The sequence below is a fragment of the Drosophila miranda genome, chromosome XL (genome assembly GCF_003369915.1).
Source record: "Drosophila miranda strain MSH22 chromosome XL, D.miranda_PacBio2.1, whole genome shotgun sequence".
NCBI classification, from domain to species: Eukaryota; Metazoa; Arthropoda; class Insecta; order Diptera; family Drosophilidae; genus Drosophila; species Drosophila miranda.
The window spans coordinates 6,044,646-6,059,969 of record NC_046673.1 but is presented as its reverse complement, the minus strand read 5'-3'; the positions used below and the strand labels follow the sequence as shown (position 1 = coordinate 6,059,969).

At 46.1% G+C, this 15,324-nt stretch overlaps 3 protein-coding genes across 5 annotated transcripts in view; all 3 read right to left on the bottom strand.

Moving 5' to 3' along the window:
* The window catches only part of LOC108162639 (unconventional myosin-XV), a 31,373-nt gene extending 24,923 nt beyond the window's left edge, over window positions 1–6,450 (bottom strand). Inside the window, exon 1 of the mRNA XM_017297466.2 lies at window positions 5,847–6,450. The gene's annotated coding sequence lies outside the window, so the exon portion shown is untranslated. The remainder of the gene's footprint in view (window positions 1–5,846) is intronic.
* Window positions 6,451–8,051: 1,601 nt separating this feature from the next.
* On the bottom strand, window positions 8,052–10,319 carry LOC108164909 (poly(U)-specific endoribonuclease homolog). 2 transcript variants are annotated; one of them, XM_017300889.2, is made up of 4 exons: window positions 10,132–10,319; window positions 8,926–10,042; window positions 8,438–8,867; window positions 8,052–8,386 (listed from the first exon to the last, which is right to left on the bottom strand). In XM_017300889.2, the coding sequence occupies exons 1-4, from the start codon at window positions 10,196–10,198 to the stop codon at window positions 8,153–8,155; spliced, it is 1,848 nt and encodes a 615-aa protein (XP_017156378.1). In that variant the 5' UTR covers window positions 10,199–10,319; the 3' UTR covers window positions 8,052–8,152. The 2 variants fall into 2 exon arrangements, with proteins under 2 accessions (XP_017156378.1, XP_017156377.1); XM_017300888.2 differs by having other exon boundaries at window positions 8,926–10,045; window positions 10,132–10,318.
* Window positions 10,320–12,604: 2,285 nt separating this feature from the next.
* Window positions 12,605–14,585, bottom strand: LOC108165127 (tryptophan 2,3-dioxygenase). 2 transcript variants are annotated; one of them, XM_017301191.2, is made up of 6 exons: window positions 14,474–14,585; window positions 14,248–14,408; window positions 14,043–14,176; window positions 13,008–13,617; window positions 12,851–12,944; window positions 12,605–12,785 (listed from the first exon to the last, which is right to left on the bottom strand). In XM_017301191.2, exons 1-6 carry the CDS (start codon window positions 14,497–14,499, stop codon window positions 12,668–12,670), a joined length of 1,143 nt encoding a protein of 380 aa, XP_017156680.1. In that variant the 5' UTR covers window positions 14,500–14,585; the 3' UTR covers window positions 12,605–12,667. The 2 variants fall into 2 exon arrangements, with proteins under 2 accessions (XP_017156680.1, XP_017156681.1); XM_017301192.2 differs by lacking the exons at window positions 14,043–14,176; window positions 14,474–14,585 and having other exon boundaries at window positions 14,248–14,406.
* Between the last annotated feature and the right edge of the window lie 739 nt (window positions 14,586–15,324).

Sequence of the window (15,324 nt, the reverse complement as noted above, 5' to 3'; positions counted from 1 at the left end):
ATGTTCTAATATTAATTCTTGCCCATCTTTTATTCCCTTTACACCTATTGACCTATTTGATTCGCATTTTAAAATATTATTATAAATGTACATATGTATACCTTTATTTATTTATACCATTATTCATATAATCTCTTGAATTGTATAGAAGAGAATATATGTATTCTACAGATGTTAATATGAAATGCAAACGCCCAGAAATGTACATGGCACATACTATGTGTACTGTGATAATGTTTTGGCCAAAAGAATATTAAGCAGATGCGTCAAGACAAAGAAGAGCCGAGTCCGTCAAACGCGTGTGTCGATTTGTTTTTTTCTTTTTGCTGTGCAGCCTTTTCTCGGGTAAAACTTTCACCTGTTTCGGGGCAAATTCCTTAAACATAAATATTTATGCCCAAAACCGCAGGAAAAAAAAAACGAGTGAAAATAAAAAGAGTGGCTGAAAGTGTCGCGATTTGGTTTCGGATTTGGGTTTGGATTTGTGGCCGTTACTGAGTAGATTTGGAGTTTGAATGGGAATCGGAATCAGATTTGGGCCTGGCACAGTAACGATGTTTGTTGCCAAATGGCCTGACAAGTGCCTACGAATTGGCTGCGTCGCTTCGTTCGGGGAACCCGTTTCCGAGCACCGGCGAGACACGAGCACTTCAGGTAGACCGTTGCTGCGGCTTCGGCTTCAGCTGCGGCTTCGGCTGCGGCTGCGGCTTCGGCTGCGGCTTCGGCTGCTGCTGTCTTGCCGCTTCATCATCCAACACGTACGCATTCGTACGTCTCTCTTTTTCTCTTCCCTCTCTCGCTCGCGCTCTCTCTCTCTCTATCGAGCTGCTTTTTGGGCTACACCAACATTGGCGCACAAAAATCTTGGCTCAACTACGAGTTCGACCGCATTCCAATGCTAAGTCGTCGCGACGCGTCGCTGCCTGCAGTCCATGTTTAATTCTAAGGCAGCAACAACTACAGCACGATCAATGGGCAAATATCCAGTGATGTGGAATGACAGTCAAAAGAATTCCATTTGCTTTTAATTGTTAGATCATTGGCACAGAAAAGTACGACATTTTTGTGTCTCGAATTGATTCAAAGCATAGATCGGAAATGCTTATTCATATGTATGCACGTATTTAATAGGTGCATACTTTTTTACATACATAGATACTTCTTTGTGGAAATTCATTCAAAACTAAAATCGAACGATTTATCTCGAGAATTGCTGTGATTATCGATTAAATTGGTAACTGATTTAACTGATGGTAAATTCCGGCATCCTGTTGGAAACCAATTTAAGACAGCATCTGGATGGACCTGGATGAGCTTTAAGTGGGTTTGGGGGAACTTATCGGTCAGTGCTGCTTTCCTAGATGAGCATTACTTCTGGATTCATCGCACTATTCATATTCATATCATATCCTGACAAGGATCAATCGTATCTCATTATCTTAAGAAATGCATTCTTAAATGAATTCAAAGAATGTATTCTATTTCTATTTCTAGTTCAACGTACATATTTACATATTCATTCTCTTTTCCCTCCCGTTTCGTGCAATAACACGACAATAATAACAGAAGACAGAACTTGTTTATCCCAGTTCGTTGCCTAAGTCGTCGTTAATTTCGTCAATATCCATAGAAAAAGAATCGATTATCCAGACTGCAGCAGATATGGGAAATGTTTTTTTCTATTCTACTCCCATGTGCCCCATGACCGAGTGAAACAGGAACGGAACCCTTTGTTCGATTTCTAAAATGATTAGTTAACGACACACAGATACACACACACACACACACACACACACAGTGGTGGCAACGTTAACCGCACCTGTTTAAGTGCTCAAGATGCTTAAATGTTAAGTTATGCATAAGCGAGAGTTATGTATATGTTGGTGTGCGTACAGCGTATATGTGTGTGTGTGTATCTGTGACTGGTTGAATGGCTTTCGTTAGCCTGGTTCGTGTGTTGACTGTCGCGACTGTCTCGACTATGGAATATTGACACATTCTTGGCATTGCTTAGAGTTTGAATGGCCCTAGCCGTGGGACAGGGACAGGGGTGCGGCTGCCACGAAGTGAAACTCGATAGATGCCAAGTATCTCGTATCTCGTACCACTCAATCCTCAATCCTCAATCATCCACCTGCTGCCACACGCACGCCCAAATGCGATCTTTAATTAGTTGGCTTTTCCTTATTTTGGTTTTCGCTTTTCGATCTCTTTTTATTTTCCACACACTCGCAAATACTCGCAAATACTCGTATTGCGTTTTCCAATCAAGTCGCTTTGACGAACTGCATTTGCAATTCGAGTAGCAATTAATTTCGGTTCGCTTCGATTTACTTTCAGCTCGCGTTTTCGCGTTTTTGCGTTTTCGTCTGCCCAACCAAATCTGTTGGCTGTTTGTAATCTGTTTTCGTATCCCATTCTCCCATTTTACAACATACAGTACAGTACATATGATTATTCGATATGCGATCTGGCTTTCAACACGAATGCGTGTAGAGATATAGAGATACAGAGATACAGAGATACAGATGCGGATTCAGGCCTCTAAAGCATCCGAAAAAACTGCCTCGCTGTGAGGTGAACGTTGAAAGCCAAGGACAGGGTATCGACAACCTGATCCTTGCTTAATACAAAACTGCTGCCTAATTTTTACCTCTATTTCGCATTAGGAACCACAGCAACGTCCACAATTTACTGTCTGACGGACAGTTTGACTCATTTGCTAAAATCGTTGGCCAAAAGCAGACAACAGTCAACTGGCAATCGCTTGGCCCGGAGTGCCCTGGTGTGCCCTGGTCTCGCGTGGTCGGGTCTGCCTTGTCTAGGCTTGTCTAGGGAGTGACTAGTCATATATTACGGCTGCTGTTGGTGTTGTTGCATTAAGCGGCTTACTTGCCGCTGCTCTTGGCCTGGCCCGAGTATTTCTCTTTTTTTTTTCGAGTTGGACAAATAGAAAACTTCATGTAGAAAGAAGAAATATTTAGCAACAAGCCCAAGTCGACACACGATTTCACTACCGCCAGGGCCAGAGCCTGAGCCAGAGTCAGAGCCAGTGTCAGAGCCAGAGTCAGAGCCAGACCCAGAGGCAAATGGTATAAGCCAAGTTCGAGCTAAAATGGCGACACACACACACGCAGAGAACTGGCAAGAGTAAGCCAAAAGGCCAATAAACCTTTGGAGAAAAATATAAAAAAAGCGCGCCATGTTGCCAGTCTAAGAAACAAAGTGGTGTTGTTGTTCAAGTTTCTGCCGCTGCCGCTGCTGCTGCTGCTGCTCATCGATACACACAGATACAGTGAAGACAGCACAACACTTATTTGTAGATACGATTTAAATATTCACTCACACAGATACGCCGCTCGGCTGCTCTACGAGTATGAGCATGCAGAAACAGAAAAAGGGAAATTTTCAAAATTGGTTAGCTCTATTGTCCCGCTGCTGTGGCTGTTGCATTAAGTAGAGAAGATAACTGAAAGTGCGAGCCAGTGTTGGCTGTTTATGACAACATCAGCAGCATCGGCGGCATTAGCAATGCATTAAATATTCTAAAATTCAAATCCATTATCGAGGTGTGCCGCTTGACGAAGCTTTCGCAATCATTTTGTGTGTTGCGCCCTGCTGGCGCACCCGCAGCCGCACACAAAACAGCGCCCACAATCCCCCACAGTCCGGGAAACGAAGACAACTGAGTTTTGGGGGCGTACTAAACTGTGGGGCAAATGAATTGGGGTCCAAAGCTGTCATCCATGGGTGCAAGAATCAAGAGGGGAAATCACTCAAATTGTATCCAGGAGAGACGATTAACACCAGCCTAACCTTAATTCGAGAAGTGCCGCCCAACGACCTCATGCGGGGACAGCTTTAGTAGTATATTACGCATACGAGGCATTAATGTTGGCTCCTGGTTTTTTTGTAATAAACATAAATATATGTAGGGGTTAGGTGATTCCTTCCGATTCAACCTTTTATCAATGGTATTTCCGAAAACTTTATCCAAATGCCTACCATATCTATTACCAAATTCACCAAAACACCATAATTTCGCATCACCCAGATCGATTAAGCGTTAAAAGCCATGATTAGGCCTTTTAGCCAAAAACGAAATCAATGACCACAGGCATGGCGTGACGAAGAAGATGGGTCCCCCCCACAAAAATCAAAGCATATTAAAAATTTCACTCGGCGGATCTGCCCGTTTCCCTTGCTGTTCATTTTCGCTGTGACTGTTTTGTTTAAGTAAAGTAAAAGTCTATTAACATCTTTGTCGCATTAGCATGATTGTGTGCGTGTGCGTGCCTGTGTGTGTGCATGTCTTTGTTGTGTCTGTGAGCGCTGTTTGGAATATTTGGCATTTGTGGCTTATTGCTGCCAGCGTAGGCAGAATTAAAATGAATAGCGAAAAGATTATGAAGAGCAAGGCAAGGCCCTTGCAGATAACAACAAATAAAAGACCACTTTGATGGGACTACTAAAAATGCAGGTAATAAAAGTATGCATTAGAATGAACTCGAGAATACCCTCTCATTCTGGCCCATTCGATTCGTTCCTCTTCGCTTGAACCTTGTGCGAATGAGTCTTACGTGAGCGCACTCATTCACTCAAACTCTATCGAATGCCGGTTTATTGCCATTCATGCCACACACACATGCGTGTGTACATATTTGTACTTATTTAGATTGAAGTGCCACCAATTCTGAAGGTGCTGACAACTAGGCGAAAAGGCGAAGGACCAAGCAGGCGATTCAACGGGGAAGAACGAGGAAAACAAAAGACTGAGGCTGAGAACACGAACCAAGAAGCAAGAACTGACAGATTAAAACTGGAAGCCATGGACGCGAGTGGTGGTGGGACGAAGAGTCAGTGCAAGCAAGAAAAAGCACTGGGGCGTTGATGTACGGAAGTGGCTCGCACACACTCTCACAGACACACACACACACACACACACACACGCACACAAACAAATATTCGAGCAAGGGGCCGCTGCGGCATTCCTCGATGGCCGGAACCAGTTTTCTTATGCTTCCACTACCAATTTTTTATTGTATGTAGCTTTTCGCCTGGTTTTCGTCGATTTTTTTCCTCTTTGCACGTCTAACTGTTTGCCGTGCTTTACCGTTGCAATCGTTCTTGGTATTCTTGCCAAATCGTCGCCGTCGCCGTCGCTGTCCATTTGCGGAGAAAATCGAATCGTAGCCAAGCCAATTCGAACCGAACACGCCTGGAATCTGATTGGGACGATCCCTTCCAATAACACGAAAAAGAGAAAAAAACAAAATGGAAATGGAAATGCAGCGGGACGAGGGACTGTAGGCGATCGCATTCGCTCCCACATGCATACTCGTATGTGTGACTCAAACACACGTGCATGCCATGGGATGGGGGAGGATATTTATTCCGTTCATATCAAAATTCAATTCAATTCATATTGATTGCATCACTTCCAGAACTGCCAATCTACAAACATACATCTTTACATACAATGTGTAGTTATATTTAGTTGTGATTGGCAGCGGTGAGTGTTCTGGGGGGTGTGGATGGATGAGAAAGATCATTTTCTTGGCAATGGCACTAAGATTGGAATTGTGGGACGCATTAATAGATGGATTGTGGATATTTGACTTCTTTCTTCCTACAGTCATGAGGTAGCTTCCTTCCAGCGCGACTCCGATCCTATCTTTTCTTATTAACCATTTCCCCTGATCCGCCTATCTCTGGAATTCGGATTTGAATTTCAAGAGAGCGAGCGGTACTGGGTATGGCAAAAGGTTATATCTATTTTAGTTTTGCATACATATGTGTGTTCACCTCTCGCTCTCTCTCTCTCTATTTCTCTTTACACTACTCACTTGCTGTATTGTTGCTTTTCGTTTCAGTTAACCGTTCTGCTGCTGCCGCTGTTGTTGGTGTTGTTGGTGTCGTTTGCTGGTATGCGTTTGTGTTTGTGTTTTAATGTGTTTTGTGCTCGTTTCGTCGTTTTTTTCTCTCCCTCTCTATGACTGCTTCTTCGTGGTTGCTTTTAGCGTCACTTCGTCACCGCACAGAACATAACAAAGTATGTATATATGTATGTATGATGTATGTATGCACATAAGATGATGAACGAACTCTGCTACATTTCATTGCCGAGTCTAATTCTGCTTCTTACGATTCCGCTTTCTGCAGTCGTAGCTTTAGCTGTGACGGCGGATCTTGTTCTTTTTTTTTATTGAATATGGTCGAGTTTAAGTTGCTTTACATATAACAATTATATTTAAACGGCACAGGCGGGTAGAGTAGCAAAAAAAAAAGAAAGATCTTGTTGTGACTGGTGGTTGTGTGTGAGAGTGTGTATTTCTTTTGTGGTCGTAGTTGTAGGTCGTGGCACGCCGCGCACCAAAAAAATTCACTACAAACTTCTCCGGCAGTCAAGCAGCAACTGAAACAACGGCTTTGCAGTCGTAGACTGCCTCACCTGTTGATCTGATCCAACGAGAGGCTGCTACGACTTCGCACAGAGCGAGGCTAAAAACAGGTTTCCAGAAATCAAAGCCAGGCGGGCTCTTTTTCGAATGACCGAAAGTATCGATGAACAGCTATCGATAGCTCGGCTCAACTTTGCAGGAGTTCGATTGAATCTTCTACCGATAAGTGCGACCGCCTCAGAAACTGGTTGCGGGCGCGCGCATTTGAATCGTTTCCCTTTCAGATGGTGAGAGAGCCGATTGCGTCGCACAGTGGGGCCTCTGCCATTTCCGTAGCAAAATTAATATAATCTGAACAGCATGCACATTGAAAATTAAAATGCTGATGGCTGTTGCACTAAAATCTTGAATGAAATGTGGCAGAAAACAGCTGTCTACCCCGCTGTCCTGGGGCGCGCATGTTACGGGCACAACCGATTAGGTTACGCTCACAGCCAAATTTGAGGTTGGGTTGAAACAAAAAATTATTTATAAGGAAGGCACCAGCTAAATTGCCCTGCCAATGGTGCCAAATTGATGTTAATGCATTAATAAATCATTTATTTTTTCCTTTTGTGATTACGATTGGTTTTGTTGTATAAAATATGTTCCGTTTTGAAAACGTTGCGTTTTGTAAAAACGGGAGCACCAATTTTGTCGTTTTCAAAAGTAAATCGGAACATTTTTGGGCAGGCTCTGCCTGATAATCATCCAAATTGGGTGAAATTTTAAAATAAACTTAACAATTCAAACAAATTACTAGCCATTTTATTTTGGGATCTCACATGTCTAATGGATGACCAAGTTTTATCTGAAGAGGCCGAAAAACACGTACGGGAACGTTGTAAGTCGCAGCTAGGGTCGCGACTCTGCAGAGGGCGCACAGTGCTAGAGGAAGAGTGTGCGAAAGACAGGGAATGGGTAACCGCGGGGAATTGCTTAGACACTGCAATTTCATATCTTCCTTCTGGCTATAATAAGGACCCAATCTAAACCAAATTCGGAAATCTGGTGGATATTGTACTTTCCTATGATTGTGTGCTTTCGGGTTTCTCGTATATTCAAAATCGTGGTCGTCCTTTGTGGGGGTGTGGGTGAATTTATAGTCTGTGAGAACTAAAATGGACAGATAACCAGACGGGAGGACAGACAGACATGGCTAAATTCCTTTTGTAGTGTATAAGTCTTGAAGACAGAAATCAGAAACTATAGCCGCAAGTATTAAAGAATATTTAATTAAAATTGATCTGGATCCACAGAAATGTGTTGAACTAGATTTAGATGGATTTGGTACAATGCCAGGTACGTAGGCTGCTATCGTATATCGTATATCTATGAGAAAACGAACTTTGAAAATGGTCTTATTAGTTTTTCGCCGTCTTTCGTCTTTCGCCGCACTGCAATACAGATGAACCCTTGATTCCATATTTTAGTTGGTTAAAAATGTGTTGAGGGGCGCTCGGATTGTGGTAGTAAAATAAGAGGTGATTAAACATTCTTCATTGACAATGGCAATACTTATCATTTCAATTGAAGAGAGGGGAAAAAGTCTGCAGTGACACTGAGGGTTATATAAGGCTCTAGTAGGGTATGCAAAACATACGAAACAACTTGGCCTGCTAAAGTCATATTCGTGCACTTTTCTTTATTTATTACAGCGTCAAAAAAAAAAATAGTTTATATAAGACTACAGGAATAGACTGTTCATCTGTTCAAATCTCTGGGTATGCGCTGCCAATCAGGTTCTTCCCTCGGTAGCGCCAGGAATAGGTGACGATGCCGAACTTGCTGTTGCCCAGGGAGACGGGGCAGGTGCGGTCAGGACGCAGTTGAAAACAGACCGTGTACAGGGCCAGCTCCAGCTCCGGCGAGGTGCCCACGAAGACGGTGTTCACGGGCTTGTTCTGTCCTTGGTGAGCGAAGCGGATCTTCAGCACCTTTCCTTTCTAAAAGCAAATGTGTGGATATCATTTAAAACAGAGCCTGGGTCCTCTTACCGTGCCAATGTCCTGCTCCTTCATGTAACCCTTGTAGTCGAGGCGACCCGCCTGCTCCTCCTCGCTGATGTACACCCAGTTGTGGAAGCCTATGATGGTTCCGTTCTTGACCTCGTAGACGAAGACGTGCTCGAAGCCGGAGCTGCCGATCTTGCCCTGACCACGCGAGTACTGAGTGAACCACAGCTCCTTGACCAGGTCGCGGTGCGTCTTGGGGTCGGGCGTAACCAGGCCCTTCTGCTGCAGGAACTGCATCGCATGCCGCATCACCGATGTGGCCATCACTGCGTCCAGGAAGTCGTTCTCCTCCTTTCGCTCGTTGGCCGTCACGTGCTCGTTGACCAGTGTGTCGTGCTCGTAGTTATTGAAGAGCAATTTCATCTTGGCAATGGTCGGGGACTCGAAGGCCTTGGCGTCCACCTGGAGGAGTCTGCAAATGGAATATGCTATAATTGTTATCCGATATTTTATGCCTCCGATGAACTTACGGATTGGGGGCCTCGTCGGCACTGTCGATGGAGCGCGTTCGCCCTTGCAGGTTCACCTGGACCAGGCTGATCTGGCTGTTGCTCTCTTTAGTGTACAGCTGCTCTGTCAGCTGGCGGATCTCATCGTCGCTGGCCACCGAGTTGCCGGACGACTGGAAGCCCGGCCGAACTGTGGTCGTGGCAGCTCCCCCTGCACTGCTTTGTCCTCCCGTTCCCCCTGTATGCGGCACAAAGGACACTCCATTGGCGGGCGTCGGCTTGGTCGAGGGTTTGGCCGGATGCACGGGGTCTGCTGGGTGCACGGGCGTGGGCAGGGGCCGTCCCCAGGCGGAGGGCGATGAAGGAGTCGGAGTCGGAGTCGGAGTGGGTGTGGGAGTGGGAAGAGCATTGGGAGAGGAAGGTACCGAAGGGGACTGGACCGCGGGCAGAGGCGGGTATTCATCTTTCACGGATGGGCGGCGGGGACCGGGCAGTGCCGGGAAATCCTCCTTCAGCTGTGGCTTGGCTGTCGATGTTCCGGATCCGGGCTGGACATTGGGCGTCTTGGGTCGCTGGGTGGTAGTTGTTCCCCCGAAGCTTGCTAGCGGATCCAGGCCCGGACGTCCGGCCGCACCTCCTGCACTGCCTGCACCGCCACCACCGCCGTAGCTCAAATCGTAGCTGTTCGGCTGCGGCTTCTGGGGGCGGTAGGGGGCGAATCCAGGCGGCAAATTGGGTACCCCGCCTGCTTCCTGGGGACGTCCCTGGGGTGGTTGATGGGGCGGCTTAGTGCTGGAGGTGCGACTACCGACACCCACTCCGTCTGAGGGCCACTGGGGAGCGTTAGCAGCTCCAAAAGGGGAGGAGCTGGGGGTATCAGGCCGTGGGCCCAAGGGCATCAGCGGGGCATGAGAGATTACCAGCGGCGGGGGCTTCTGGGCGGCCGAGGGAGTGGCAGCCACAGAGCTTGGCCTGGCGGTGGTAGTCGTTGACGTGGTGCTGGTGGTGGCCTCCGTAGCGGACGGATCGCCGCTGCTGCCGAAGAACTTCTTGAAGCCGCCGAACCAGCTGGACTTCTTTGTTGTAGCCTCAACAACGTCCAGCGGGGCTGGCGTGATCTCGATCTCGCTCTTGTAGCCTGCTGATAATGGCAATATTCCAGTCAGTACCCGTCAATCAAGCATTTCCCTCTGCTAATGGCCGTCTTGCCTGACCCTATCCACTTACCTGCGATTTGGCAGTGCCCGGCGAGGGCCAGGCACACAAAGAGCGCACTCAATGCCAGGTAACGCATTTCGCACTCCGTATATTAACACTTTGCCTTGGAACACTTTCGCTGGGACTGGGATGGGGCTTGGGCTTGACTGCTGCTGGGACGAGAGACAGCGCGACCGACCACTCAGAGATTCAGTGCGCAACTGAGGCAACAACTCGAGCACGGCATCGGCATCGGCATTGGATTCATCTTTACGAACGTTGTCGTTGTCGTCGTCGTCGTCGCCATTGTTGCTGGTTTTATTAATGAGCTGACGCCGTCGCGATCGCCGGTAGAATTTAGCGGGCTGCGCTCCACCTATTCGGAAGGGCATATCGGTTGCCGGATTACGGTGATAGTCAGAGCTAGCTTCCATCCAGCTTAATGGCTGCTTTTAGCCCGCCGAAGGTAGGTTTTATCCATGAACACACGTAACGTTGGTTCCTGCTGTGAGCTACAATCCTCTGCCCATATGGGATATAGAGGGTTAAGAAACGAACTCGAAGAAGTCAAATCCTGAATGTGTTGTAGGTTATCCATAACTTAATGATCCAAAGATCCAAAGACTTGAATAATGTATGTATGTTTATTTATATTATGTAGGTACATACATATGTATATTTAAAAAAAAAGCAATAAGACTGAATTCGTGTAAATTATCTAGAGAACGCTAGAGTTGGAATCTAATTTTATTTATTTATTTAGCTGCAACGGAAATTCCAATACCATTTCACGCTATGGTACAAGTACGAGTACGGATCTTACGAGTACGGGTCTAACGAGTAAGAGTAGCTCATTCAGAGTGCTGTGCCGCCGGGCTCCCCATGAGTGCAGTTGAGCTCGCCACGGACTGTGGGGCTGATCTGTGGTGGGAGTATGTGGGAATGATGTAATTAACAGGAGGGCTGCCTCCTCTTTAATTGCCGAGCAGAAACAGCCATAAATAGTCCGAAATTAACCATCACCGAAAGGTAAGGAGGGTAGTGGAAATTGAATTTGATTTGCACAAATGCGGCGCACAAAGGCGTTCCAATTAAATATTGCTTACATAATGACTAGGAGCTTTGATTTTTTCTTTATTTACTGCTTGTTTACCCTTATCGCAAGACGACCCGAATCCACTCCTTACACAAACACAGCAGCAATTAATTGCACTCGTCCAGCAAAGCGCTCTCCTCTCTAATAAATAATAATGAAACTGAAACTGAAACTCAAACTCGAGTCTGAACCAGTCGCAACGCTGTGAATCGCAGCACACGTGCCGCGACTCTACTAAGTGACTCAGCGATCGCCACGGCATAGGGTATAGGGGCTGTGTAAGGTAGGGGCTTGCCTATCTCTGGTCTATATACAGATTTATACTTGGAGCATACACTACCCGACACTTGAATACGTCACACATAAAAAAACTTACAGCACACTCCAAAGAAAACGATGAACTTTAACCTTTTTTTCTAATCTTTATTCGATTTATGATAGATTTTAGAAAAGTTTGTAGCAATATTCATTACTGACACTTGAATACGACACTCACGGAGTAAAAATATGGGTTATGGTAAGTCCATTTCAAAGGCAGGGAATCGAAAACAAAAGCATTGAAGCAAGTAGGTTTATCAATAATAAAAAATATGTAAGGAAATTGGTAAAACTAGGTGTGTCTTGAGAGGTTTCCTAAAAAACGGGTTAAATTATGGGAAAGGCATGAAGGACTTCTATTTCCGTGAATCACAGATTTTCCCTCGTCCATCTAGATGAACATGGCTACATCGACTGCTCTATTGAGGCTGATTATGAATATATATGCTTTATGCGGTCGGAAACGTTTCCTTCTAGGCGTTACACACATCTACACGAATCGAATATACCCCCCCTAATCTTTGAATACCGGGTATAGAACAAAAAGCGGCCTGCTTATCAGCTACAGAAAGGTCACTGGCAAAGGTTATGTTTTTATTGCCTCTGAATCTAGATGAGGAGTGAGTGTATTCGGGTGTTTTTCATGTATGAAAGTTTTTGCAATCACACAAAGTCGTTCTCCGATGAGCACCTAATCGGAGAAGAGAGTACATTATTCTCTCTGTATGTCTTGAAAGTCATCAATCTCTCTAAGCCAGAAATGCATAGTTTGAAAGCGATCTTTTGAATTAGTAGGGGGAAAAATGATGCTTGTTAATAGATCGGAAACATCATCTTACGATTAGCTTCATTCAGGTGAAGATGCATCTGTATATTTCATTTGAGGCTTAAGGGTCGTGCTCCCTTTGCAGAACCAAATGTTCGTTTGTATTTTGTATATGCCATTTCAAGCAGTCTCCACCTGATCGTTGATCGCGATAGGGATAGTATACTTTCAGGCAGTCAAGACCCATGTTTTTGTATAACAAAATTGATGTAAGTCAGACGAGGAATAGGTAAGGGTAAGAGCAAGGTCAAACAAAGTACGAGTATGTTCAAAAAACTGCACTTAAAACTTTATTTTTCTTGGGTCTGTATAGGATTGGTCAACCGTTAGACACTCTTGTGGACGAGCTTCTTGCGTATAGTCTCATCGAGAGGAGGAATCGCCTCGCGAGGTATCAGAAACGTAGACAGGTTGAACAGATCCAGGAATACTTTGTACCGATCACTGGAAGCACACAAAAAGAGCATGGTGATGGAGTTCAATGAGCGTTGCACCGATCAGACCATTACCTGAGCGTGGAGCGAAGATATTGATACCCGGATGAGCCGCCGGTGCCCAGTTGCTGGGATCCAATCATGCGTTGAACCATGATCACGTGATTGTCTGCAAAAAGTGGGGAAAGCAGCTAAATAAGAGCAATCGGTATCGACGCAAAGGGGGACCTACAGCGCCACTTGGTGATCAATGAGTCGATGTCCATAAGCAGGGTGAGTAGCTGGTGGGGCTGGCTGAAACGCGGCTCGTCGCGGTAGAAGGTTATCATGATGGCCCCCTGGAGAGCACGGTGGCTGAAGCGGCGATCTCCGCGCTTCACGAGGGCCTCGTGCACGGCCGGGTCGAAGATGGAGTGGTAAACCTCGCGCCGCTTCTCAATGTCCATCAGGCGATAGTTTTTGGCCTGCTCCACCGGCTCCTCCATGGCGATCTCTACTTGGGCGGCCAGGAACTGGTCGACGCTCTGCTGGAACTTCTTCCAGAAGTTGAAACCGCTCTCTTCCAGACCGGGCGTCCGCTCCAGCCATCGCTGCACCAGCTCGAGTAGCGAGGGCTCATATTCGGAGCTCCTGATGGCGCTCAGAGCCTGCTCGTCGCCCCCAAAAACGTCTGAGTACTTCTGGTTGTATCTCACACGCTGCTCGGTAAGAACGCCGAGCTTGTTCTCGATCAGGCGGAACTGGAGTGACTGAAAGCCCGAAGCCGGCGCTAGATACTTTCGAAAGTCCATAAAGTCCAGTGGCGTCATGGTTTCCAATATGGGCACCTGGTCCACTAGCAGCTTTGTAATAAAATGAAAGAGATTATTAATGGTTTACAACGCGTTGATCTTATTGTTTTGTTTGTTTTTAAACACGTGACTCTATAACCTATAACCTCCCTATAGAGGCTCATTCGTTCAGCCTGTAGGCAATCACTTTTAAGATCATTTGTTGGCCTAAAAAGCTGAGCAGACTGAATATTCACATACTACAATCGAATGATTGGAAAGTGAGCGGGGATCGATCACCTTGAAGATTGTTCAAAGGCCTTCATGGTACATGGAATATGCTTTGATGATCATTGTGCAAACCGGATGCAAATAACTGAAAGGATTCATCATCCAGAGCGTCCCAAGTATCAGTTAAAATATCTTTTACATATGGCTGGCAGGAGGCCGAATGAACAACTTGGGTATCATTTGTGGCCCCTGCGCCAGTGTCTTACTTTCAGTATGAGGACAACCCTATTAAGTCGCTTGACGATCTCCAGAGTTTTGGTCTCGTCGATGACCTCCGCGTCGAGCATGTCGCGAATGGAGTCGAACTCGAAGATTATCTGCTTGAACCACAGTTCGTATGCTGGCCAACAGAACGAAAGAGAGTTTTGTGAGGGTGGTGGGCCACCGGATTGGATTGGATCAGGGACTCACCCTGGTGAGTGATGATAAACAAATGCTCGTCGTGGACCGGTCGCTTGTCTTCCGTGGAGAGCATGCACTGGGCATCCAGCAGCTTGTCGAGCATCAGGTACTCCCCGTAGATCTTGCCCACCTCCGTGGACAGCGGTACCGCAGCATCGTCGTGGTCGTTTCTGTAAGGAAGCCCCGTCACTCAGTAAAAAGTCTGCACGTGGTCTCGCCCCGCGGCGCAGTTTACCCGTTTCCTGCATAGGGACAGCTCATTGTGGTACCGCAGTTTGTAGCAAGTCGGCTGGCGTACGACGACAGACTAAACCCAGCAGAGACCCAGACCCAGACCCAAGCGAGGCGATAACACCAAAGAGCAGCCGCAGCTATCGCCCAGTTCCATTTGATTGCACAGTCGCCGATCTGTTGCTCAGCTGAGTGGCAGATGAACGCAAAGCCAAGAGTGCCCTTCCAGCAATAGAGTTGGTTATCAGGCGCTGGAGGTGAAAGTGCGGCCCTCACTTTGGTTCACACAAATATTTTGATGAGCGCAGCTTGTTTCTTCAGTTCTTGTGCCGATCTATTGATTTATTATTAAAAAGAAGACAAAAAAAATATATATATAATATATTTTATGTGTAAATATACGTAAACGCCGGAATTGCTATTGGAGTGCCGGATGCTCTCTCTCTCTTTTTGGAATCGCGAGCTCTATTATCTTTATTCTACCTAATGACGAATATTCTAGCTGATTCCATACCACTACTTCCGTTACATCTTGCTCACTCCGCCAGGTGGCGCATACCGAACGACTAAGTGTGTGGGGAATGGTCCGATCTGAACCAAATTCTGCAGTCAAGTAGATAGGTAATTCTTTATGATAATTTGTTTTCTCGTATCTCCCGAATTGTAGATGCAGCAGATGTTCGTCATTTGAGAAAAGGGGCTTGCGGCGTGGACAAATTTAACAAGCGGGAATTTTCTGAGCCACATCTAGGCCCGCGACTCTACATTTATACCCGATACTAAGTCAGTATGGCTTACCTCCGCCAGAGGGCACACAATGCAAGAGGAAGAGTGTGTGAAAGAGAGGGAATAAGT

Bases quoted from the DNA above. Each gene is read 5' to 3' on its own strand.
- LOC108164909 (XM_017300888.2), bottom strand. From the start codon at position 10,198: ATGCGTTACCTGGCATTGAGTGCGCTCTTTGTGTGCCTGGCCCTCGCC. The intron at 10,046-10,131 runs GTAAGTGGATAG...TGCCATTATCAG, and splicing joins CGGGCACTGCCAAATCGCAG to CAGGCTACAAGAGCGAGATC. The intron at 8,868-8,925 runs GTAAGTTCATCG...TTCCATTTGCAG, and splicing joins GCCGACGAGGCCCCCAATCC to ACTCCTCCAGGTGGACGCCA.
- LOC108165127 (XM_017301191.2), bottom strand. From the start codon at position 14,499: ATGAGCTGTCCCTATGCAGGAAACGG. The intron at 13,618-14,042 runs GTAAGACACTGG...TTTATTACAAAG, and splicing joins GGGTTGTCCTCATACTGAAA to CTGCTAGTGGACCAGGTGCC. The intron at 12,945-13,007 runs GTAGGTCCCCCT...CACTTTTTGCAG, and splicing joins ATTGATCACCAAGTGGCGCT to ACAATCACGTGATCATGGTT.